The sequence below is a fragment of the Thunnus thynnus genome, chromosome 12 (genome assembly GCF_963924715.1).
Source record: "Thunnus thynnus chromosome 12, fThuThy2.1, whole genome shotgun sequence".
Classification (NCBI taxonomy): Eukaryota; Metazoa; Chordata; class Actinopteri; order Scombriformes; family Scombridae; genus Thunnus; species Thunnus thynnus.
This window is the reverse complement of record NC_089528.1, coordinates 18,339,747-18,363,854: the sequence shown is the minus strand read 5'-3', so window position 1 is coordinate 18,363,854 and position 24,108 is coordinate 18,339,747. Positions and strand designations below refer to the sequence as shown.

General features: G+C 37.7%; 1 protein-coding gene across 3 annotated transcripts; it reads left to right on the top strand.

The window, feature by feature from the left end:
- Nucleotides 1-1,203: 1,203 nt before the first annotated feature.
- On the top strand, nt 1,204-20,410 carry LOC137194287 (coiled-coil domain-containing protein 178). Of its 3 annotated transcripts, none has more exons than XM_067606043.1 (20): nt 1,204-1,409; nt 1,685-1,780; nt 4,623-4,759; nt 4,852-4,910; nt 5,000-5,079; nt 5,477-5,680; nt 5,812-6,032; nt 7,521-7,663; nt 9,018-9,171; nt 9,273-9,368; nt 9,571-9,707; nt 9,823-10,006; nt 10,111-10,173; nt 10,494-10,622; nt 10,718-10,831; nt 11,038-11,183; nt 11,447-11,606; nt 14,064-14,213; nt 17,278-17,412; nt 19,741-20,410. In XM_067606043.1, the coding sequence occupies exons 2-20, from the start codon at nt 1,723-1,725 to the stop codon at nt 19,867-19,869; spliced, it is 2,499 nt and encodes an 832-aa protein (XP_067462144.1). In that variant the 5' UTR covers nt 1,204-1,409; nt 1,685-1,722; the 3' UTR covers nt 19,870-20,410. The 3 variants fall into 3 exon arrangements, with proteins under 3 accessions (XP_067462144.1, XP_067462143.1, XP_067462146.1); XM_067606042.1 differs by having other exon boundaries at nt 1,205-1,378; XM_067606045.1 differs by lacking the exon at nt 1,204-1,409 and adding an exon at nt 1,425-1,553.
- The last annotated feature ends 3,698 nt before the right edge of the window (nt 20,411-24,108 follow it).

Here is a 24,108-nt window from a genome sequence, read left to right as displayed (position 1 = left end):
ATGTATTCTCAAAGATGTATGCTTATGCAAAGATGCGGTCCTTGTTGTATAGTTTAAGCATTTTTTCCCCCTCTGAGGCTCTTGGTAGATGACGTCATGTAGATAAAACAGTGCACTTTTAGCAATATTTTTATAGATGAAAAAAAAACCTCGCCAAATTGATTAGACAAAGAATACATCTTACTTCAAGATCTTTTTTGAACTAGATATTTAAATTATATATATATATTATTACATGTTATTACAACAATCTTTCTCCATATCCGTTTTTCATGGTCAAACTTTGATAAAGGAAGTGAATAAATTATATTGCATTATGTATTATGTTTATACATTATAACATTATATAATAATGTTTTTTGTTTTAGAGGGACTCAGATTTCACTGATATGTAAAACTAATGTAAATGTTATAAAACACACTTGCTCATTTCTTGTAATTTCCTCCTGTGTTTGAACCATTTAGATATTTGTATTGCAAAACACTAAATAAATGCCTTGATAATGCCGTTACATAATGATTGTATTGCAAGGGGTTTGAACCAAAAATTTAAAAGGAAAATTCAACATAAAGAGGTCTTTTATAGATTTTCAAGCTGTATTGAATCTGTTCAGCTGCCAAAACCTCACACTCTTTTTCACATCACTATTATTATGCATGTTTTTACAGTCAGCCCCCACAAGGCAAGGGGGGCCTGTGCCATCATAAAATTGTGTAAATCACATTGTTTAAACAACATGTCTTCAAGAAATGTCCAAATTATTTTAATTCATTTGAAGAAACACTGCCTTAGTCTGATTTTGGAAAATCCTGTTAGTTGTCCAAGAATGTCAACAATAACACCTGCTGATTTTGAGTTTGAATTTTTGGCTATAACTATAAGATACAACACTAATAATGAACATAAACATATCACATTACTGTATATAGGTGAGATTATAGTGAACAATACTGAAGCATGTTGTCTTTGTAATTATGTTCTATTAGTTTGCATGTGTTCACAATTACAATGTTTATGATGTCTTAAAAGTATCTTTAAAAAAATATCCATATCTATTTACTCCAATCTTTATGAGAGAGGAGGTCTTGATTATTTATTATATTCTATTTCTTGTCAAATTGTGCCTATTTCACGTGACACGAGTAGGAAACGCCTCTCAGTGCTGCTAAACAATAACACAACCTTCACCGCTGCTCTTGAACGTAACTCGGGCTTTCTTCAGCTCAGCCCCTTGTTGCTAAGCAACCGCCGTAGAAGATTGACAGCAACTTCAGTTGATTCATTCGGACTAAACTTTGATAAAAGACAACTTTTCACTGCTGCTGCTGCGGCGTTGACACACAGGAGACAAATAACGAACGTCAAGAAAGCTAACAGGTAGCTGGCAGTGGGAAGTAAATTAATACAAGTAAGCTGATAGCCAGCCATATTTTCTGCTTTCACTTTCTGCCATGACAACGGCCCCCTCCAGCTCATGAATTTGTCATTAGCTAAGTTAATTAAACGTTCACTTAACGTTTGCTAAGTGAGCGACATCCGGAGATGAGTGAAGGTATCAGCCACAACTTCAGCTAACGTTTGCTAACTTTATTTGAAAGATAAACGGCAGACCTTAAACCTTATCCAAAGTGAATGAAGCTAAAATATAACAGCTGCCTTTTTTTGTTGATATTTCTGTTTCAGGGTTTTGATGAACTAATATAAACGCCGAAGTTTCAGCGATGCCCGATGTTGAACCCCTCAGATTCCCATCAAGGGAAGGACGACCTAATCAACAAGGTGAGAAGTTAGCTTTGGTTCGCTGACTTAATGTTACTGTTATTGCAGCTTTTATGGTCAATTAAAATATATGTATATATCTGTGACGTCACTGCACAGAAATTTGATGGAGAGTGAAGGATGATGACAAATATTGAACGTATCAGTCAATTAACAAAAACAAATCTACTTAAGGAGCACACACCCACATACCGGTACTGTAGTCTTCTTGTCCAACTAGTATTTTAGCATCTGCACTATACATAATAATGAAGATGGTGGATACATGTAATGATATTTAATTATGTTGAATACATTTTAATATCTAATATTGCCCATTTGGAAGGTGATTGGCCCTGAGAGTCACATTAGCCTGCTGTGTGGCAATAATAGGCTATACCCTACCAGTATGATTTACAGTTTTTTCAGCCCCGTTGCTGCCATATTGCCATAGCACCTTCCTATCCCACTTGGATCTGTATATTATTCATCTAAACTGCTCAGCAACAGATGGCCTCCGTTTCGGGTCCCCAGTCAGCTTTTCCTCGACTCTGTTCTTGCGTTGGTCTGAGTCAACTTACTCACTAGTCATTCTACTAATTAATAGACTATCGTGGTGAGATAACTGTCATCTCAGGTGGGAAAGGTTCAACTAGTTCTGTTGGCGACTATCTATTTCTCTCTGAGCAATTAAAGTAGTCAGAGTACTAGTGGTTTATACCTGCTTTGCTTTGCACGGTGGACAGAATACTGTAATGAAGGGGCATTTTAATTACCCCACATGTGATGCTGTCCTTAAAAAGCTCACAGATGTCACCATGATGGCACTTATGGCAAGACAGGTATGTAATCACAAAATCAAATCGCTTTTTACACTTAGAGATACTCCTGTGGGTGTGTGTACACTTGGTCTCCCTCTCAGTAAGGGGAAAACAACTTGAAGCTCTGAAGAGGCCCTTTGGTCCTCCCAAAGTTGGTTTGCAGACTTGAGCTCAGTGGTGCCAGACACCCAGTGGATGCTCCTGTTGAGCACAGATGAGGCAGGAGAGGAGGTTTTCATCCCTCCCCGACAAGTGGAACTTGTTGACTTGGAGCCTGACCAGGATTGTTTGTTTAGCAAGTGTCTACTTTTAGCACTAATAAACATAATACTAATTGAAAGAGCCCCATCGGTCATTCTCTTAACTGTACAGTAGATATATATACTTGCCATTTGGCTAAGACAAGGTTTAATAACTTCAGAGATTTATTTATTTACTTAAGATAAAACCCCAACATAATAAACACTAGTCATAAAGCATTCATCCATTGTTGATAGGCACAAAGACCTGACGTAGATGAAAAGCTTTGTTGAGGCACTAAACCATAGAAACAAATCAGGCCACTGGCCAGATCCTAGTAAATTTCGTAAGTGGCCAGTGAATCAGTCAAAACTAAGGGTCACTGTGGCCATTAACAATGTTTCATATATTACACAATTTAGCAACATAGATGATGACAGCAAAAAGTCGGCCTCAAAATAAGAAAATGGAAATAATATTTAAAAAAAAAAAAAATCTCTATTGAAAAAAATTCTCTCTTGTGGGCCTTGCAGAGACATAAGCATTACTCCATCCTACTTGCTGTCTAGTACTGCGGCCTAATACATAGTTGATACAAGAAGTCATAATATGATAATATTATCAAACTGCTTAAACTGTTCACTCCTATGATTGAAAAAAACACGTTTTCTGAAAAGTCAGATTATGTTTTTCAATAGTGTTGTTGCCTGTTTCCTAGTTTTTTCATTTACTCATAATATCACAAATTAAATTACAAATCATTGCTGTAATTTAAGCTTCCTGTGAGTCATGTTGTGTAGAGTTTTATTCCAATTTGCACATAATTAGCATAATTAAATAAAGACTACATGTTTGAAGTCTGCGATTTCTGAATAGAATCATCGCAAAAGTTCTGAATAGAACTGAATAGAATCATAGCAATGCAAGGCTTATGCAAAAATCTGACTATATATATTGTTCGTGTAAGATTCTTCAAAAGTTCAGACTTCAAACTTCACATACAGTGCTATATATTCAAATACAATATACAGTACAGGGACCTTTTTACCCAATTGTGTCTACAATTGTTGTTCCTTCTTCTTTACCGTATCTTTGAATGTGGTTCACTTACTTGTGTATGAGCAGTTTTACTTTTCTTTGTACTATGTATAAAAAAGGCAACTCATTTCTTTGTAGGCAGGGTGCAAAATTAACTTTTTGGCCAGTGAATTTTCAAATTTTACCAGCCACGTCAATAGATGACCATTGTTTTTTTGGCTAGTGAGTGAAGCAAATCTACCAGCCACTTGCATATTTTATCAGCATTTGTCTGGTGACTGGTACTAATATTGTGCCCAGTTTGCAGGCATGGACTCTGCATCACTTGTGTTTTTTACCCTTTTTTCAGCCAGATGGCGTCCTTTCACCACTAAGAATGGTGCCCTTGGGTTTGTCTTAAGATGTTCAAATTAGTTGTCTCTGCCCTCTTACTGATGCTTTTAGTATATTGCAGAGTCTAAGCAACCTGAAGTGAAAGTAAAGAATAATAGAACATCTTTATCAGATCAATATTTTTTTATAAAAATAAAATGAATGAAGGAGGGTGAGTGTTTGTTTCAACTACAGTCTGCTGTTTCTTGATTTTCATTGAGTGATGGTTCATCAGTGAGTTATTCATAAAGTATCTGAGGGGCTTTGTGCCGTTTTGTAACAGAAAAACTGTAGGTAGGGTTAGCTTTTCGTTGCTTCTTTGAAAGCAATTGTTTGTGATAAACTAAATTTTAAGTTGGATTTACAGATCTCTATATTCTGTGTGTCTCAAGATCAAGCAGATCTTCAAGCCGTCTGCTCTGGGAGACGTCGCACTTGTGCTTTGCTCAACAGTCCCTCACCAAGTGTCAACCAGGCTATTTACCACATCCAAGAGCTGAAGATGAAGGTGGAGAACTGGTGTCAACAGGTGATGTGATCAAACATGCGTGACATCTTAAGACAAATATCCTGATTGGAATAAAAACCATTAAAAAATGTTCTTGTTTTGTCTTATACCAGTCTGGAAAGTATCAGCCACACATCAATCAGGACAAGCACCAGTACAGTGAAACTTTGAGGTGAAGTCTGTTTTCATTTCCTATTTCTTTTTGTTAAATTCAGTATGACCTTTTAAAAAAAGACACACATGTCACTGCTTCTTCAACAGATTTCAGTCCAGAGACTCAGATACTGAACCAGTGATGTCAACAAAGTTGTTTGTCGAAGGCATTGCAATTAGTACAAGAGGTGAACAATATATATTTTTTCAAATACCATGAAGTCATTTCTAAAATATTTTCTCCTAAACACTGTCCCTGATGCGCACGCTGATAATAGAAATGTCTAGTGTGCGCTTGTTTGGAGAAGCTCTAGGTTTAGATTGTTTCATTCCTTGCAGCAGTGGTTACGTCAGTCTGGCAATAATTGAGTCCCAGTTACTGGTTCACATTTTTTTTTCTCCATAGTAACTAATTAGGTACCATCCAGTGTTCACTGCTGCTAATAGAATATTAGGATTGTGGTTTATGTTTACCTTCATTTTGTAGTTGGTCAGATTACATTAACATAGCTTTGTTTATTGAGTTGAAAGTGATGATACAGTACAGTATAGTGTGCCAATGTTGTAAAGTTTTCCACCCTCTAGAAAGTTGTCCATTATCGCCGCTATTGAAGAAAATAAATGATGTCCTTGGAGAGGTTGTGTATCTGATTGAGCGGCTGGAGGCTGATCGGCAGTACGCAGAGGAAGGTCTCCACAAAGAGAAGAGAAGAAAAAGATTTTTGGAGAGCAAAGTTGACTGTATTTCACTGTGGAAGCAACAAGAGCATTCTTTCGTTGTTCAAAAAGGTAAGTGACTGAGAGGCGTTTTATTATTTCCTTGTAGGACTATTTGTGTCTTGTGAAGTGTTGTGACTCTGTTGTCCATCACTACATCGAGAATGTTTTCACTTGTTTTTGGAAATGATTGTTTTTTCTAGAGCACGAGGCTTGCATTAGAGACATCACTGAACTGAAGTGGCAGCTAAAACTGGAGAGAGAGAAACTTGACCAGGTCCAGGAGAAACTGTCACACGCTGAGATTTTGAACCAACACTTGCACGAGGACATCAGCTTTGCCAAAAAACAAATTCCCATCGTGAGAGAAAACCTGGAGATCCAGAGAGGCATTATAAATCAAATCAACACTGTACAAGCAGAGGTAGCCTCTAATTTGATTTATTCTTGTTTTAAAAACTATTGCTGTTTATATTTTCAAAGGCTGGATACTATTTAATCCATAAACAGCATGGCTCTAGGGATCACAGTGTTGTTAGTTTGTTGGTCCATTGTCAATCCAACACTTTATTCTACAGTGAAATATCATTATTTTAACAATTGACTCAGTTGCCATGAAATTTGGTACAGACGTACCAAATAATCCAAAAACAAAATTCCTGACTTTTTTAGCTTTTCCACTTGTCCATTACTTCAGTTCATGACAGGATGCTTCAAAAGCTAGTGACCGAATTGATCTTCTGTAGTAATGCTAATGGTTGTCTGTAAATATGCTATGAAAGTTAACTAGTAGGGACAAGAGTGATGGCTAAGAGACACAAGGGTTAACATTCAGCAGGTAAGGTTGCAGTCATTGCAGCTTCCTGGTCACTAAATGAAACACCAGACTGACTCAGTGTTGTTGTTTTAGTGACATGACTCTAGGGATGGTAATATTTGTCTGTCTTTTGGTCGTTCTACCACTTTGTGATCCTCTGACTTTTCCTTAAATGCCACCACCAGGTCAAAGTTTTGACTCATTCTGTGAAATACCTCAACACCTACTACATCTACTACATCTACCCCAAGGATTGGCACTAAAGTTTATGCAGACATTCATGGTTCCCACATGATGTATTCTATTGACTTTGGTGATCTCCAGACTATAGCGCCACACTGAGGTTCACATTTGTGGTTTTGAATTAAGTGCAAACAGCTGTTGGATGGATGGCCATGAAATTTGCTACACACATTTATGTTCCCCTCAGGATGAGCTGTAATCACTTTGGTGATCCCTTAACTTTTCCTCGAGCGCCATCATCAGGTCAAACGTTCAATTTGTCCACTACTTTGGTTTATGACTAAATACTTGTAAACCAATTATATTCCCATCAGCCTCTGCTGTACTTGGTATTTTGTGCTAATTAGCAAAGGTTAGCATGCTAAAATGCTAAACTAAGATGGTGAAAATCAGCATGTTAACATGATGATGTTAGCATGTAGGTCAAAGCTGTGCCTAAATACAGCCTCACAGAGCCACTAGCATGCCTGCAGACTCTCAGTCTAGTTTAATTACTTTTTAACAAGTCATTGGCTGTAAGTGTTGTGAAGATGTTAACCCTCGGCTCTGATGTTCAAGTGTGTATCTTTAATTCCAGACTTACTGAAAGCCTGCGGTTCATATCTAGCTTTGAGCTTTCTGGACTCTCTTAAGATTTGCCCATAGCTAAGAAAAAATGTGAAAGCCCCCTTAGTATGTACCCTCTCTTTTGCCATAGGTATTGAAATCAGAATATTTAATTTTGACAAGGTATGATTATGTAACAGCATAATGTGCTGACTTAAATTTTCAATTTTATGAAAGTGTACATAAATCATTAATAGAATAATATCTGAAGTCAATTGTAAGCCCAGAATTTCTTCTCCTTTTTAGGCTGATAAAGTACACTCAAAGACACAAAATGATCTGACACTGGTTGAGAGGGAGTCCAAAAAGATGCAGTTGGACGCCAACAATGAAAAGAAATCATTGGACCATGTACTGTTGGCTATGAAGAATCAGCTGGCCAACAGATTGTAAGTATTTATTCTAAATGCAAAGAAAACATCAAAGTACAACTGAGAGAGAGACATATTTCATAAAATGTTTGAAAACTGATGTTGAAAGTAGTTAAACCAGTTCTCATGTCAGAAACTGCATACTGAGAGATCATCAGTACACATTTACTACTAAGGTAGTAACAACCTGAGTGCTCTGCTATCCTGTTCTTCTATCTTTCATCACTGTTGTTGAATACTGTTTTTTCATTTCCTAATGAAATACAATACATTTATTCTGGGATACAAAGTCAATGGTACAAAGTCAGTTACAGAACTTCAAGTTTTGTATAAAACAAAAAACACAGTCAAATATATTTATACTTTTTCTATGTGTTTTGCTAAATAACCACAAAGTTATTAGATATTTTACAGTGTGTTATTTATATTTACAGCATTTTTGTATTAAGAATTATACCACAGCTATGAAAAATTGTGTTTCTATGTTTCTGACTGGCTTGTAAGTGTCTTTTGAAATCATATGACCTGAAAGCTGGTTAGCTGTTAAACCATTCTTCTTAATCAGTGCACAATGTATATGTAATTGTATTTAATTATGGCAACAATACTTCTGCTTGAGGCTGTGTTAACAGAAAAGTCTTAGTGAGACAGACATACAGTAATTGTTATTTAAATTAACTACAAAAAATGATGGTACATGGTACAATGGTACATGAAAATAACAGACTTGGTGGGGGAAAATTATTGTCATGTATCTAAAATCCTTTTTCTACTGACTGAAACTTAATTCCTATGTAAGTGGGATGGAGTAGAAAAAAAATCACAATAGAGGAAGTAATACTTTCTTTAAATCCCTCATGCATAGGTCTACGTCCCCTATTAGACTCATTTCTCGCATGTACAGGCTTGTATTTAAAACAACATGGAATGTACACAAGTTCATTACAAGACAGAATACAAAGGAATTAATAATAATAATTGTATCTAACATTCTTAGTAACATTTTAAATTCATTGTTTGATGCTGACATAGTAAATATCAGGTCAGGTCATCTCGGCTGTCTGCAAACCTGTGAAAATAAAAGCTCCTCATAATGAAGTAGAGGAACTTAATAAAAAAAGTGCTTTGCTTTTTTAGGGGAACATTTTCCTCTTGAGTTGCACAGGTATCAGGATGTGTTGCACAGTAGATGTGTTGATTATTTGCTTGCAGTATGTCTGGTGTCATGACTTGCTTGTGTTGTGATACTATCACTTCCACATGACAACTTTTTATTGTGAGTTACCCTGTGATTTCCATCCCTATGTAAGTGTTTTAAGCGATTTAAGAACTGCTTTTAATTCACCAACTTGATCATTGTTTCTCTTTGCAGAGAAGATTTAAACAAGCTGAAGATGTTTGAGAATGAGCTTTGTGCTGAAATTAAGGATGCTGAAAAGATGATTGCACTTACAGAAGAACAGTGTGCAGCCATAACACAACGGATCCCTGAAATAATGGAGCTTGAGAAAGCTGAAAAAGACAGAGTAACTGATGTTGTCCATGTTTTAATGCAATTTCAAAAAAGGCAACTTTCAACTGTATACAGAAGTTGTAAATTTCATGTTTTTTCCTGCTTTTATTACAGATTTCACAATTAAAATTTCAAATTGAGGGTGAAATGCAAAAGAGTAAGAAATTAAAAGAGAAACTAATCGCATTGCAAGAAGACATTGAGAAAACTGTAAGTAGCATCAAAATAAAGTCCGTTACAAGACATATTTTTATAATGTTGTTGCGTTTGTATGTCTTGGTAGTTGGTTGCATACAGCCACATCCAAGGTTAAGATCTGATTTACTGTTGCTAATAATGTTTGAATTTATTGTGTTTGGGATACAACAAATAGATCCACCCAGTGGCATACTGTGTGTTATGTTATCCACAGAAACTTAATGGAGAAGCAGAGGTTTCCTGCGTAGAAGAGCAGCTCCTTTCAAAACGTAATGCCTTTGCAGCTCTCCGTAAAGAAAACATGGAGTATGAACAGAACCTGGAAGACTACAAGATAAAAATTTCTGAAAGGTACAGTACAGTGTCAAAACCAAAGGAGTGAATGAACATGCAACATTGCCTATTTATATAATTTGTATACAGATGCAAACTGTTCAACATTACTTTACTGTGGGATTTTTGTTAGTGAGAAAGCAGTGAAGCAGATGCGTGAGGAGAGGAAGCAGATGCTCCAGAAAATCATTGACAATGACGAGCACTGGGAAAGGGCCAGGGAGGAAGTGACCAAAGTTGTAGCCCAGCACAGTGTCACCCAGACTAAGCTGGAAGAGCAGGAGCAGCTGACCTTCATGGAAGAGCAGAGGGCCAGGGTCAGTGAAAACATATGTACATGTTCTAAATACAGTATACAGCATGAGACCAGGATGTAAGAAAAATCCTAGATATTACTGCCTTTTCTTTCTCTGCTCTACAGAAAGAGATTGAAAACCTGAGGAAAGATCTGACAGGTCAGATGACTGCCCTGGAAGTACTTAAGGTATATTCATGAGGGGCTTTAGATTTGGAAATTAATTGTAAAAGAAGAATTAAATTGAAATCTTTAAAATATATCACTGTGTTTTTGTTAAATTTTTCAGTCTGTGGAACACTGTGATTGTATACAGTAATCTTATTGTGATGTTGTTATGAATGGGTGAAGCTTCACAAAGCACAGTCTCAAAATTTAACGTAACAGTTTCCTAAAAGTAGCATTAAATTCACAGCTGTGTTCAATTACATATTTTTTTAGATTCCCACTCCTGTTACATAACTGTTGTAAGACTCGAGGGTGATGCCTTGTATTTTCTTTTGCGTCAGAGTCAGTGCGCGAACGTCAGTGACGAACTGCATCGACAGCAAAGGAGCTCAGAGCTAGCCAACAAAAAACTTCAGAATGAATATGAAAATGTGTCCTCGACAACGAAAGCCCTGGAGACACAAATCGAGGTACTGATGAAACTCAGGTAAAACAGTAATTAAAATTTAACAAAAGAATGTATTAACGGTTTAAGTCATCTGCATTTGTGATTGTTTTTGTATAGAAAATGAAGAAATTGACAGAACATTTTGAAAAGGTTCAGTCCGAACACAACAACATATTAGCCAACCTTGAGAGAGAGAAAAAACTCAAATGTGACCACCTGAAAGCAGCACAGGTAAGAAAGGAAAAGTAAAAGGTTGCATAAAGCAAATTATTTTTTAAATCAAAGAACAGTTGCTAAGTCAGGTTTACTCTGGAAAGCTCATTGAGCACAAAGCTAGTCACAGCTATTTATCATAATCTCTTGGTCTTAGCACTTTGAACAAAATAAGGTTTGCTGAGTTTGTTCAATGAATAATCAACATTACTCTTTGTTTACAGGATTTACACACTGCCGCTATAAAGAGATACGACATCACCCTGAGCAGGACCGATGACCTTACGAAGAAGTGCGAAGAATACCGAAACGCTTCCGATAAAATGGACAAAATAGTTGAAAGCATGCCAGACGTCATAGCAGAACTCCAGTAAGATTAATTATTCTGAGGAAATACTTAGTATAGTAGTTGAGAGTATGAAAGAATACTCAATTTGATAACTGCTTATAACCTCAAACTTAACCTTAAAATGTAATAAACATTTTTGTGACTTTAAATACTCAAGAAATATTTACATTTTAAAAAAAAGGTTTATTTTCCTTTTTCACCATTGCAGTAATCATAATATTTATTTATTTAAAAATGATTTTAGAAGCATATGATCATTTTATGTGTCTGATTTGTCCTTCCAGAAGTGCTCTTGAGGTGGTGGAATTCAAAGACAAATCAGCTGCTCTCATAATGAGCACCTTGCAGTCTGATATTAATAACTGCCTACAACGAACACAGCGATCCATGCAGACACACACTGCTCACGTTACAGCAAGAGAAAAGGAAATGGAAGACACCAAGGTAACAAAACGTTACACTGACTTGAATGTTGTTCAGCATAACTCCCTGTAAATACATGACGTTTTGTGTCAAATACTGTGAAATCAGAAACAAGCTGTTTAAAAAAACAAAAAAACAAAAAAAAACACACATCTCATTGTTTATTTGTTTGTGGATTAGTGTCAGCACATTGCTTGTCACAATACTTCCCTTAAGATGCAGAGAAAAGAGCTGTGTGCAATTAAAATTACAAGCCATGGTCAATCTTGTTTAAGTGCTTTTCCCACAAATGACAACTCACTGTTGTTATAGTCTTTTTGTCTGGACGAATTTGATGATGCGCGTCGTGGTGAGATGCTGTGCCTATTTTGCTACCTGTGGGCCAACATTTTCAAATAGCAATTTCAATGTATGCATACAGTTCACAATATCAATATCATTTTCATATTTATGCCAAAAACAGGCTCTTGTAAAAACATGAGTATGCTGTGCACCGAACGGCGTGTATTTGAACACTCCTTTGTAAGAGAAACCCCTATTTGTTGTAAGGTTTTCATCTGCAGGATTATCAGCCCCAGCCAGAGCCTCTTTGCTGATGGGGGTTTCACATGGCTTATCTAATGTGAAATCGCCATGTGGTATATAGTTTCATTAAACGGTGATCAAGAATGCATTAGTTCAAAACAAGAAAAGGCAATGGAGCTTAAGCCGCCATGCATCCAAGTGCAGCAACTTTAAAGAAGTTGTTGGCATGAGACAATTTAAGAATTAGAAGTCTTCCACATAGACACAACTCCCATTAGCCAGATAAAAGTTAGCCATGCAAAAAAGGGTTTAGTCTTTTCACTTGACGAAATAAGATGATATAACAACAATACTCCACCAAATAAAAAGATCAGAGAGAGACTGAAGTTCTAAGGAAATTGGTCACTTTAATCATCGAGACCAGTAAAAAGAACACATAATGTCTGCATTAGCATAACATAATAAGCAGAGTGTGCATTCAGAAATCACAGTGCATGAAGCAGAATGGTTAGATACTTTCAATATGAGATTTCTTATAAAGATGCTGACCCCATACTTTACTCCCTTAAGTCCCTGTAGGTCCTTTTTTTTACATAGAAGCTGATACAGGTCAGTATTATTACTGTAATAGACTGATGGGAGTTTGTATGTGGCTATTTAAAAATATTCAGCAGATGGTTATATATTTAAAGATGCAAATATAGGATATATCATAGGTTTACCTGTTAGTTCAGTGGGATTGTCTCTGTTCATACATACATACCTGAAAGTATTTGGTCTTTCAAACATGCACCTATTTTTTGATTTGATCAGGGCTTGTCGTTTGGCGAGGACAAAGTAAACAATGCAAACTGCCGACGCTATCAGTTTCTTATGGGCAATGAAGTGTAATTTGTTCCATTTACACTTCACAACAGCATCAGATGGGCTTTGTCAGTGCTGCATTGAGTAATTAAACCTGAAATCAATAGCAGGCATTTGTCATGTTTACAGCCCCTCTTTCTGCTGGGTTAAACTCATCACTTTAGTGCTGTTCTGTTTTACTGCAGAGACACACTTCATTATGTCTGCAGGTAGAGTTGAGATATTCACCAGCCACATATCCAGTACTTGGGAACAATGTTGAAATGACAAGCAGGGGGTGGAAGGAAGGGAAGGGGGGGGGGGGGGGGGGGTGCGCAGAAAGACACATAGTCACTGTGATTTATTTGCTTGATTTCCCTGAAAAAGTGTCCAGCTTTGTGTGCCTGCTCTTTATTTTGCCTTAATTAACAGCACAAATATAAAATGCGTGCATTCTGTATAGTGTTGTACACACACATAGCAGGTCAGAATATACAGCTAAAACATCTTGTAATACAGTATGTACAGTATACTGACTAGCCAGCTCCCTTCATCATATAAAATCCTGTCTTGTGTATCTGTCCATTGTACATAGCAGAGTCATGAAAACATTGATCCATGTGATCGTTTGCTATGTATGTTACATCTGTACTGTACATCATGCTGCCTCAGCAGTTATTCTTCTTGCAGTAAGTTGACTCAATTTGTTTCCTTTTGAGTGGCTTTAAGGTTATTAGAAAAATTGTATTCCTCTCTAATAGTATCATATAAATTGTGTATATGCATGCTGTTGCAGCTGTATGACATTTACACTAACTGAAGAATTCAAACCACAGACTCTAAATTTTAAGGCTGCACCATTCAATAAAATAGAAATATTCTACAAATTTTGGCATATTTGGAAACTTCAGGGTCTCAATTTAATTAAAAAATTCTAAATTAAGTTCTGAGTTTGAACAAAGTTTGGCTGCTGACTCACCAGCACACTGCTGCTTCTTAAGGAGTTAAATTAATAGGCGACTTGTTTGTTGGGTTACTGAAGTACTACTGTACACATATTATTTAATGTAAATGAACACAGCAAAGCTTTTTGTTTTCATGTGTGTATAGGGAGCACTGATAATCGCACTGAAGGAGAACAAACAGCTGGCCAGCGAGTACGAAGGTCTTAAGAAGATCCTCATGGAGGCCAAACAGGAGGCGGTGTCTGCATTGACCAAGAAAAACCATGCACATAAATCTTTTCAATATTACACACAGGTAGGGGTTGTATAACCGTTTTTTTTAATATTTAGTTTATTTCACCGCCTTCTTATTGAGACTGTGCTTTGTGAAGCTTTACCTGTTCATAACATAGCTATACATTTTTTAAAATTATGTTTAATGGATCAGGATTTCTGCTGTTATCTTATGCTCTTTTCCCTCATCTTCTAGTCCACGTTATCCTCCTTAACACTGGATAACTCTTCTTTGCATGGGCAGTCATTTAAACAAGGTTGTAGGTTGGCAACCTAGTGAGGAGGTTACTGCAGATATCTCATAATGATGAGATAACTTGAGTGGAGGAGGATGATGGATGTGACGTAATGTAATGATAGCTATGTAGTTTTGCCACCCAGGGGAGTAAAGTGAGAGGTTGATGGTACATGTAAATACTATGACTTCCACATTTTCTTGATTATAGTTTTTGTAAGGTGGTCAGGGGTGAAATGTTTTATTATCGTTCTGCAAATTTGCTTCTGCTTACCACAGCACTTGGTTTAGGAATCAGCAAGAAACACAGGTTAGGATCAGAGAATGTACGTGCCTTCAGTGCTAAAATAGCAGCAGAGATCTTGACTAGTTGAGGGAGACAACTCAGCAGCATTTCACTGTTTAATCTTTGTAGTTTCTGACACTATTTAACTGGAATGGAATTACACATGACAACCATAACACCAGGAAGAAGCCACACTTCTCCTGCGATGAAAAATACATATTATTTGTTCCAAAAATGACTAATACCTTTACTTGAGCATTTCCTCATCTAACTGCATGAATGTTATCAAGTGAAAAATGCATGCAAAAATAAAATCCTGTGGACAGGATTTTCCACGCTCATGATCAAAGCCTGATTTTCTTTTACTCCGGATTCAGCCTTCACCATTTTTGTTTGTTTCAACTCTACACTCCTACAACAGCAGCCTCTCGGCTAGTGTTTTATGCCTAAATTCAGTTTTTATAACAAGCTTATAATCAACAATGTTTCTGAAATGTAGATGCAGGCCTATCACATTTAATCTGATTTATAGAGGAACACTCAAGTACTCTTCTTTCCTGTTTGAAATTTCCACTTATTGTCCTTATACTGCTTGCATTTCATGTCAAGGTTAGTACATAAATTACACTATGTGATTGCCCTTAATTGATTTGTATGTAACTGCATTTAACATTGTCAGGATCATTTGAGAGATCAGGACATCAGTGCATGTGTGTGAAATCCCTCATACCAGTCATTTATGTGTTTGGTGAGCCCATAATCTGGCTGATATTCAGCAGAGACACAATGAAAACCATCTTTTAAGTATCCTTGAAATACAATCTTGACAGCAGGCATCACTAGTATAGTGTAAAGTTCAAGTGACAATTTTAAAACAACCGTCACTGTGCTTTCAACATGTAGCACAAAATGCCTTAAATATATTTTGGCATGAAGCACAGACATGCAAAAAGATGTTTTTTTCATATTCAATTGTAAGATTACTTCTATTATATTATAAATAACTTCTCTGGCACCTTGCCAAATATTTGTCTGAAGCCATACAGAGAGCATCTAAAACAAGAAAAGCTAAAACACCTATGAAGAATGGTCGGGAGAGGGAATTAAAAACTGTAATTTGAACTTTTCCAAGCCTTCTCAGCACAACCCATAGTTGATATTCACATATTGAAAAGCAGGTTATAGTTCTACCTGTGAAGCTGAAATTATGAACTCTCCACAAGTTATAATGTCAGAATACATACGGCTAAGCAGGCGGAGCATCTGGAGTCGATCTTATTACTTTATCTTGTGAATAAAGTAATAAAGTGACGTGTTATCAACCACATACCTTGACTTTTAATTTATTATTTAGTATATATTTATCACCATTATCATCCACAACAGGTGCAACAAAATAACTATCAACATTTCTTAACAACAGAGTTTGGAGAGCATCTTTAGGCACACAAATGTGCTAGTTTTAGTGTTATGACATTCTCCATTATAACAGACGGGATATATTACTTATAAAAACATTATAGATTGCAGCTTTAATATACTCGTGTTTCAGATAAAGATAATTTTACTTAACTAATCAGTTCTGTCCAGAAAAACGACTTTTGTTGTTTTTTTGCGGTACACAAACGCTTGGTATTTTTTTGCAGTGGATGGTTTCTCATTTGTTAATTGTCCAGTCAAGACATAGTTCAGGTGGTTCAGGAGGAACATGAAAAAAAAAATCTCCACTAATATATATCTTCATCAGAATTCAGCAAGTGAAAATACATTAAAATGCACAAACTTTTCCGTCGTAAATGAAATAAATGCCTGATTAATAAGCATCTGATAGCACTTGCCACTGTGTGCCTCTTATAAAAATCCTCTTGATTGTACTGTACATGTAAGCATTGCTTTGTTTATGTGGAAGCTTTCAGCTCTTAGGTTTTAACAGGGTACACCATAAAAGAGCATTCTTGTTATTGTCTTTCCTTCAGGAGCTGATGACTGAGCTAATTCGCTTTAGTTTTCAATGCACTGGGGAACACATTGCCAAGCAATGATAAGCTTTGTAGGAAGAGTAGAGAGATGGAGGGGGGAAGAAAAGCAATGGCATCTATCAGAATTTAAACCTCTTTGCTTGAAACTGTGTTCAAATAATAAAGCAAGCAGCATGTCTTTCCAAGAGACTAGGAATAATTTCTGGTTTCAGTGGGGGGTTCATGACTCTGTGTGTATGTGTAAAATATGTCTTGAGGGGATTGGTATAAAGTTAAACTGGGTGAAGTAGAAATATTTTACTCATCAGCTTTGCAGTCACAGAGTTTGCCTCGGCTAGAACAAAACTGCTGAAGCATTTAGAGAAAATTAACCCCCCATCCTGGCAGCCAGATGTGACTGGATTCTGATGAGTGCACACGAGTGGGCAGAGAAACCAAGAGACTGTGAAATTCCTGTCAGGCCCGTGTACTGCAGAATGGGCTATTGACTGCTTTCTCTATTCCCCTCCATCATTCTTCTTGAACACTGCCATTAATTTCCTCTCCTGCCTTACCAATTCCTTTTCTCTGCCTTCTCTCCCCCTAGCTCTCTTTGTTGCAGAAGAGGATGCACAAAGCTTTGGTGAAATACTTCAAACAACGCAGCCTCTACAGCCAGGCTGAACTGGACCGGTGCCAGTCTCTTTCTCAAGAGACCGACCAGAAAATAAAAACAGCCCAGGTATTTGTATATATACATGTAAAACAGGGTCGAAAACTGCACAAACTGGCACCATTCATTTAAATGGTAAATCCTTTTATTCAACTTTCATCCCAGTCTAGGTATTCTACCGGATGGTAGCGTATTCTTTTGCATACTACAGTAACTCCCTGTTATGCTTGGCATTGTTTGAGCCTCATCCGGCTAGTGCCTTGTGTCTTCTTTGCCAAGCAAGGGCAGCCAGGCAATACCACAGTAAAACATCCAACAAGGCTTTGTGCTTCACTACTATGGTGGAGTTAAAGACGCCACTCTTACATTACACTCTATACATTCACTCATCAGATCACAGACTGATGTGATGGATGATGTGTCTGCTAGAGTGCCTATGCAGTGACCCTGTGTCTGAGGCTAGCTCTGCCTGTCTAGATAACTCTATATACAGAATACATTGTGTTTGGTCACATTGCATTAACATTTGAGCTTGTTCCCTGTTTAACAGGGGCGTTCTGACTTTTAGGGCTAATTCAGAGTGAGTTCATTACCCCGAATGGAAGAAATTTGTGTTACAGGTTCTTCTTTGGAGTAGAATAACCTTCTGTCTGTGTTGCAGATGAGTAGGAGCATATTCTGCAAGGTTGAGAAGTAAGGATCTTCAATTAGAGGATAATCGGTGTCTAATCTGTGCTGTGATGTGAGATGAGGTCAAAGCGGACAGAGGGACAGTGATGAATCTTTATGAAATGTCCTGTCCAGCATTACTGCAGAGCCAGGTGTCATGCAACCATATTATAGACCACTTTTATCCTTTTTCTACCTTAAAAGTAGGGCATCCCAAACCACTACCCAGACAAATTTGTTAGTTGCAATCTGTCGTTTTCCTGTAAAATCCCTAATTTGTTGTTCACTAACATTTAAATTCAACCGACTTTATCAGATATGCCGGAGGCAGAATATGCTAAGATTTGATTAGAGGTTTTCCAGGGGACTACCCAGTGAAAATGCTATTAAGTGGTTTCCTTCTCAGTTCCTCCTCCTCTGACTGCTGACATGTTTTTTGATGGGTCTGGTCCACACATTACAGGGAGCAGCCATGTCTCAGCAGCCCAGCCTCAAAAGGCCCCAGCAGATCACAGCTCAAGGCAGGGAGGAGTGGAGCACAGGGGGAGGAGCTATCAGAGAGCTGCAGAGTGTGAAGGACAAAAGAGCTGGTGTATTCAAGCGCACCGCACCGTCACCCGTCACAGCTCAGCACAGGGTCCATCAGAGCAGGCAGCACTCACTTTAAACAGGCTCCTCATGAGCAGTCCGGCTCAGGGTCGATCCTCCAAAAAGTAGACACGTAGAAAAACCTTTATGACAAAAAAACCCCCCAAAAAACATTATGAGTTTATGAGCATGCATAAACATGATTATGAAAATATAAGAAGACCTTGATTGTGATCTTAACATCCACAAAGAAATGCATTAAACACAAAGACTCCAGGGAGATCACAATTACATGATACATAGATTATCAATATCATTTGCCAGTTTGTAAGAAAGAAATGAAGAAATCAATAGAGCTGATACCAGTAGTAACTGGAGTTAAACCAGGCTGAATCTTGATGAGGCCTATACTAATCCATCATGTCCACTTAACCCCACAAGCAGAACATAAGAGAGGTCAGGTTAGCACTTTCACGGCTAAGGCATGCTTGAATCTGAAGCCAAATGGCATTTTTCTCAAAAGTAGCTTGAAGGGAAGAAGACTGGGGAACCCTGGGGTGGGCGGGTGGGAGTGGGTGCGGTGGGAGTGGGGTGGGGGTGGAGGGGTGGTGCTGTCATCCTGTTACACTCCTGCCAGAACTGGCAGTTCAGCTTTGTGTTCTGTGAGTTTACACTAGGGATGGCATAATTGACAATGGCTAACAGCGGAGAGCAGTGCAGAGCCTTGTTGAATGGCCAGTAATGATTGGAGCAGACGCCCACTGCCCCAGTCCCAGGGGACAGTAATCCAAGATCCTGTTTCTGATATAATTGTTAGTCAGAGAATTTCTGCATGGCTAGGCCGGTTCAGATTCCCAAGCTGGTTGACAGTGCCAGGCAGTTTAATAGAAAAACTGGATGCTGAGGTTTTTAAAACAGAAGAGCACTGAACCTGGACTTGGTTCACCAGGAGCCTCTTGTTCTCCTTCCTCACAAAAATAAGAACAAGATAGTAACGTTACTCTCACAACTGTAGGCCGACGGTCTGCGAACTGTGTGTGGGATGCACACAAAGCGAAGATTATCTTTATGCAAAAACAGCCTCACTGTTTTCTTAATTAACCTGTTTTCATTTATCCTATTTGTCTCTTATTCAAACAGGAGGGGTTGTCAGAAGAAATTCAGCTCATCTCTGCATTCCTGCAATCCTTGACAGATGACTCTGCTACCACTGATGATGCTGGGGTGAACAAACAAGCCAGTCCAGATGCTGCTGGATCGAATGAGTAGATGCCTTCAGTTCAAATAGCAGTGTAATTGGACATTCACCTGTACCAGACAACTTACTTACCCTAGCACGCTTCACTATTCCCCTCTCTTTACTTGCAGCAAATCCATAACAATGAAACAGGTGACTTTCATGCTGCTGTCAGGACTGATCTAATTTTAGCTGGGTGAATGATTGCAATTGGCTTTGCCTCATCAGATAATTAATCTATGTCACCATTAATTGGAAAAGAGAATAATTACAGGCAGTGTTGACAGAAATTCTACGCTTCTCCAGATTCCAAGATCTAATTACAACTAGTGAAACCCCGTGACCTTAACTAGCACTTAGTACACCTTGGCCACCTTGACCATGCCCATGTGAGGACCACTGTCTCTCAAAATACCCTGTTTTGGTTATCGTGCCCTGCACTCCTTCACTCTCCTCACTCTCTGAAAGCTGTCTCCCTCAATCACTTTTCAATATTCAATCTTAATTTTGTGGAAGTTTAGCATTTTCAATGAGCTGGAGATGAATGATTAATGAATAAATTTAAATGCTTCATTTTGTCCATGGATCATTAGTTAAGTCCTTTGTGGGAAGGACCTGAGAAAGGAGTGAAAATTATTGAGACATTAGCCTGAAGCAATCCAGGGGTAAATAGTGTGCACAAAAGGATGTTGTGTGCGCACTATCCACTGGCTTTCTAAAGAACCCTGGGGAAACACTGTTTTCAATTTGGAATCTTAACTGAATCACATTTAGCACTCGTGGAAAATTGATTTTTGTTTTGTAATGTTTCAACAGTGTCATACTAATGGTACACAACACTAATGTCAGCTCCACATACACTTTAAAAGTTAAGTAAAAATGTTTCTGGTTAAACAAATAGTTGTCTAAATATGATCAGACTTATTACATATTTAAATTTATATCAAAATAGGAATAATAATAATAATATAATTCAAATACTGTTCATATTCTTTGCATTTTCAGTGATTTCAAGGTTGATGCTTTCAAACTGCTCCTTATAAATATGTGTTTCCTTCTCCCTCTGTCTGTGTCTGGTTGATAGAGATGCTGTTGTTTTGTTGATATGCTGGCTGCCTCTCCTACTTATGGGGACAGAAGGGGGCAGTATGGACACAACTACCATAGAAAGACATAATTGACTGCAACATGGTCCAGTCTACTATCTTAACATGGCCATCTCATCTCAAATTAAGGATCCTTATAATTCAGTCAATTTGAATTATTTTGGAAAATGAAGTATTCAAACTTTTAAAGTGTCTGTTTTCTCTGCGGAGGAGTGAATTTTCAGTTTTCATAAAGTTTAAATTCGTAGTTTTGTACTCAAACATGCTGCACAGTATATAAAACATAATTCTGCGCAGACACAAATATACAGAACAGCCAGCATAATGGCACTAACGGGGTACCTCATATCGACTACTCGCAAAGCCCTGATGCCACTACGTCTCCAAAAGCACCTTGAAGAGAAAAATGTTCAGTCCATCTCATATTCCGTTACTGACTGCTTGGCAATATCTCAAATGAAAGTGCCTCCCCAACACATTTATCTACTCTCCTTGCATCTAATCAATCCCCTAAATAAATGGAAGTGAGCCACAACTAGATGTCATCACATTTATCTGCAGGCGTGCCTCAAAGTGCACACACCTAAATGCTGCTAGTCTAAAGAGGGTGGACTGTGGAAATACTGATGGGGGGTACTTGACAGCTGAGATGTATTTTCTTCCATGTTAGATGCTTGTTTCAGTATGATGAGGATGGAATATACAGCACAAGCCCCACTGTGCTGTTGTATTCTGTGATACATCAAAGCTGGTTTAAAAGACTTTTTGTAGTTTTGTATAAAGGCATATTTTGCAAGAGACATGTTGGGGAAATCTGATTTACAGGCAGCATGATTCTCAATTTCAGCCTGGCGCCACCATGCAGACGATGGGTCCGTTTCATGTGGATTCACTTCAGTGATCACTTCTCATCACTGACGTGAAGCCAAGTGAGTCGGAGCATCGTTCTGTCTTCTGAAGCTAACCAAAATTCTTTTTGAGATTTTTTTTTTTAAAACTAGGAAAATGGAGGTGTCCACTCCAACGGTCCTGTCTTTGTTCATGAGCAAGTGGAGAGTTGAGCCATGGAGCTGATGGAGTCAAGGAAAGAATGTGGGTTGAGAGAGGTGCTACTGTGTCTAAAATATCAATGAGGGAGATTCTGCCAAGTTTTGGAGCACACAAGAGGGAATAGATCTTCTGTTAACAGAGTGGACGCGGCAGAGCTGCACTGCCTCATATAATAGCTGTTAATATCTTTTATCTAACAGAGAATATTTAATTTAATTGAGTAAATCATTTTAAACATTGTCTACAGTAAATTCCATACAGTATTTATACTGTAAAGTAGGTTATTAGGGTGTGTGTTCCTTTAAAGTTTAAGTAACTAAAGCATCTGTCATTCAGTCATACTGTACAGCCTAACAATACACTGGAACTGTGTGTTTGCCCAGGTGAGTCTTTAATGTGGAACTCCACAGAAAACATGCCAAACAAATTCATCAGAATAACAATACGTGTTCCTTGTGTTTCCACACTCGTTTGATTTCAAAGATATTTATCTTAACAGGATAATAATTTGTGAAAGTCTCTGACATTTGTGGCTAGCTAGCATGATAATAAATCCATGGCTTGGAACATTTTTTAGTTAATTAGAGTCAATCAATCCAAACTTTGCTCACTTACCGGTGTGAAACCGGAGTATAATGAGCAGAAATCAGCATGGTGATTGGAAAACACAAATTACAGCTGTTAAAGAGAAACTCATCCACTTTTCTTCCGTTGAAGCCAATGCCTGCTGTGAGGATTTAAAATTAGCATGGCATTCCTTTAATGGATGTTGGGGGAATGTGCTCCTCTATAATTAAAAAAAACCCTGTTAATATCCTCATAGGCTAAAATAAGAGAGGTTAGTATGATTGCATGACATCTCTTTAAAAGGACATATTGGTCCAAAAAATGTCTGTATTTATATTTTATATTGAGACAAATGTTTATTTCCGATTTAAAACACTGCAAAAATATTGACCTAAATAACCTAACTGGATGTACCAGGTCATATGCATACATACTGTATGTGCTGTTTATGAGATATATTAGGAATGTTATTTCCCTCTTTATCAGAAATATGAGCAAATGAAGTAACACTACATAATGGTGTGTGACCATAGCAGTGAGGTGGTCAGCACTGCTGCTTCAGTGAGATCATGTGGCATATTAATGAACTTGTTTGATATACAGTATATGGGACACTCTCTGCTGTTAAAGGCTGTGTATACCTCCGTGGTCAGGACTGCATTCATATTATTCTTGATATATCCCATGCACCTTACATTCATGGTGTAATGACGTGAGTAATGACCTGGCGATGTTAACAGCAGCCTACAATAGGACCTTTATCTGATCTAGGCTCAGAGACGCTAGTATGATATGACCTGACTGCTAGAGGCCACAATGTGACCTCGCCGCTGGATGTAATTTCCTCTCAAGAGCTCTTGGAAAGGGAGAGCTTATGTTGTTGAGCTCATGTCGTTGGGGCTGGTAACAGCAGCTTGCCATTGTATTAATTATTGTCAGGGAATCCAAGGGGTGTAGATAATACAGAATGCACTGGTTGGTCCCATTTGTTTCACTTGTCAGTGGAGTGAATAATTGGGAGTGCTGACCATATTAGACACAGAGAATTTCTAAAAGATACGACTCAAACAGTTGCAACACAAAAGTATGGCTTGGAAATTAAAAGCTTAATGTCTGAGAATTTCAAATCAGTATGGAATAATTTGCTGGCTTCCCATTGCCAAAGAAATTTACTGAAGTTTAACTCTGACAAGAGCAATTCTGCTTCACAGTGAACATACTGTTTTCGAATATTATGCACAATTAGAGAAACTGTGTTTATTATATTTTACATTTTATTTGTCAAAGAAAGATTATAGATGTATAACAGTGTATTTCTTTTGTTAAACATAGAGCTTAAAATCATGCTGCATTTGCTTTTCTGATAGGTGTCAGATATTTTGCACCCCAACTTTACTCTTTAAAGGCTTGAGAACATTTGATACAGTTTTTAGTAGAGGGGGGTTGCTAATACAATGGGGCTCATCTTGCAATTCTCCCAAGGAATAACTATCAGTCCTGCTACAGCAGCTTCAGCGTCCCTAGGTGACCGCGCCACTGAGCCCGTGC

Coding starts and splice junctions, on each gene's coding strand:
- LOC137194287 (XM_067606043.1), top strand. CDS start 1,723: ATGCCCGATGTTGAACCCCTCAGATTCCCATCAAGGGAAGGACGACCT. Junction 5,080..5,476: donor CATTGCAATTAGTACAAGAG/GTGAACAATATA, acceptor TCCACCCTCTAG/AAAGTTGTCCATTATCGCCG. Junction 14,214..17,277: donor CTTTTCAATATTACACACAG/GTAGGGGTTGTA, acceptor CTCTCCCCCTAG/CTCTCTTTGTTGCAGAAGAG.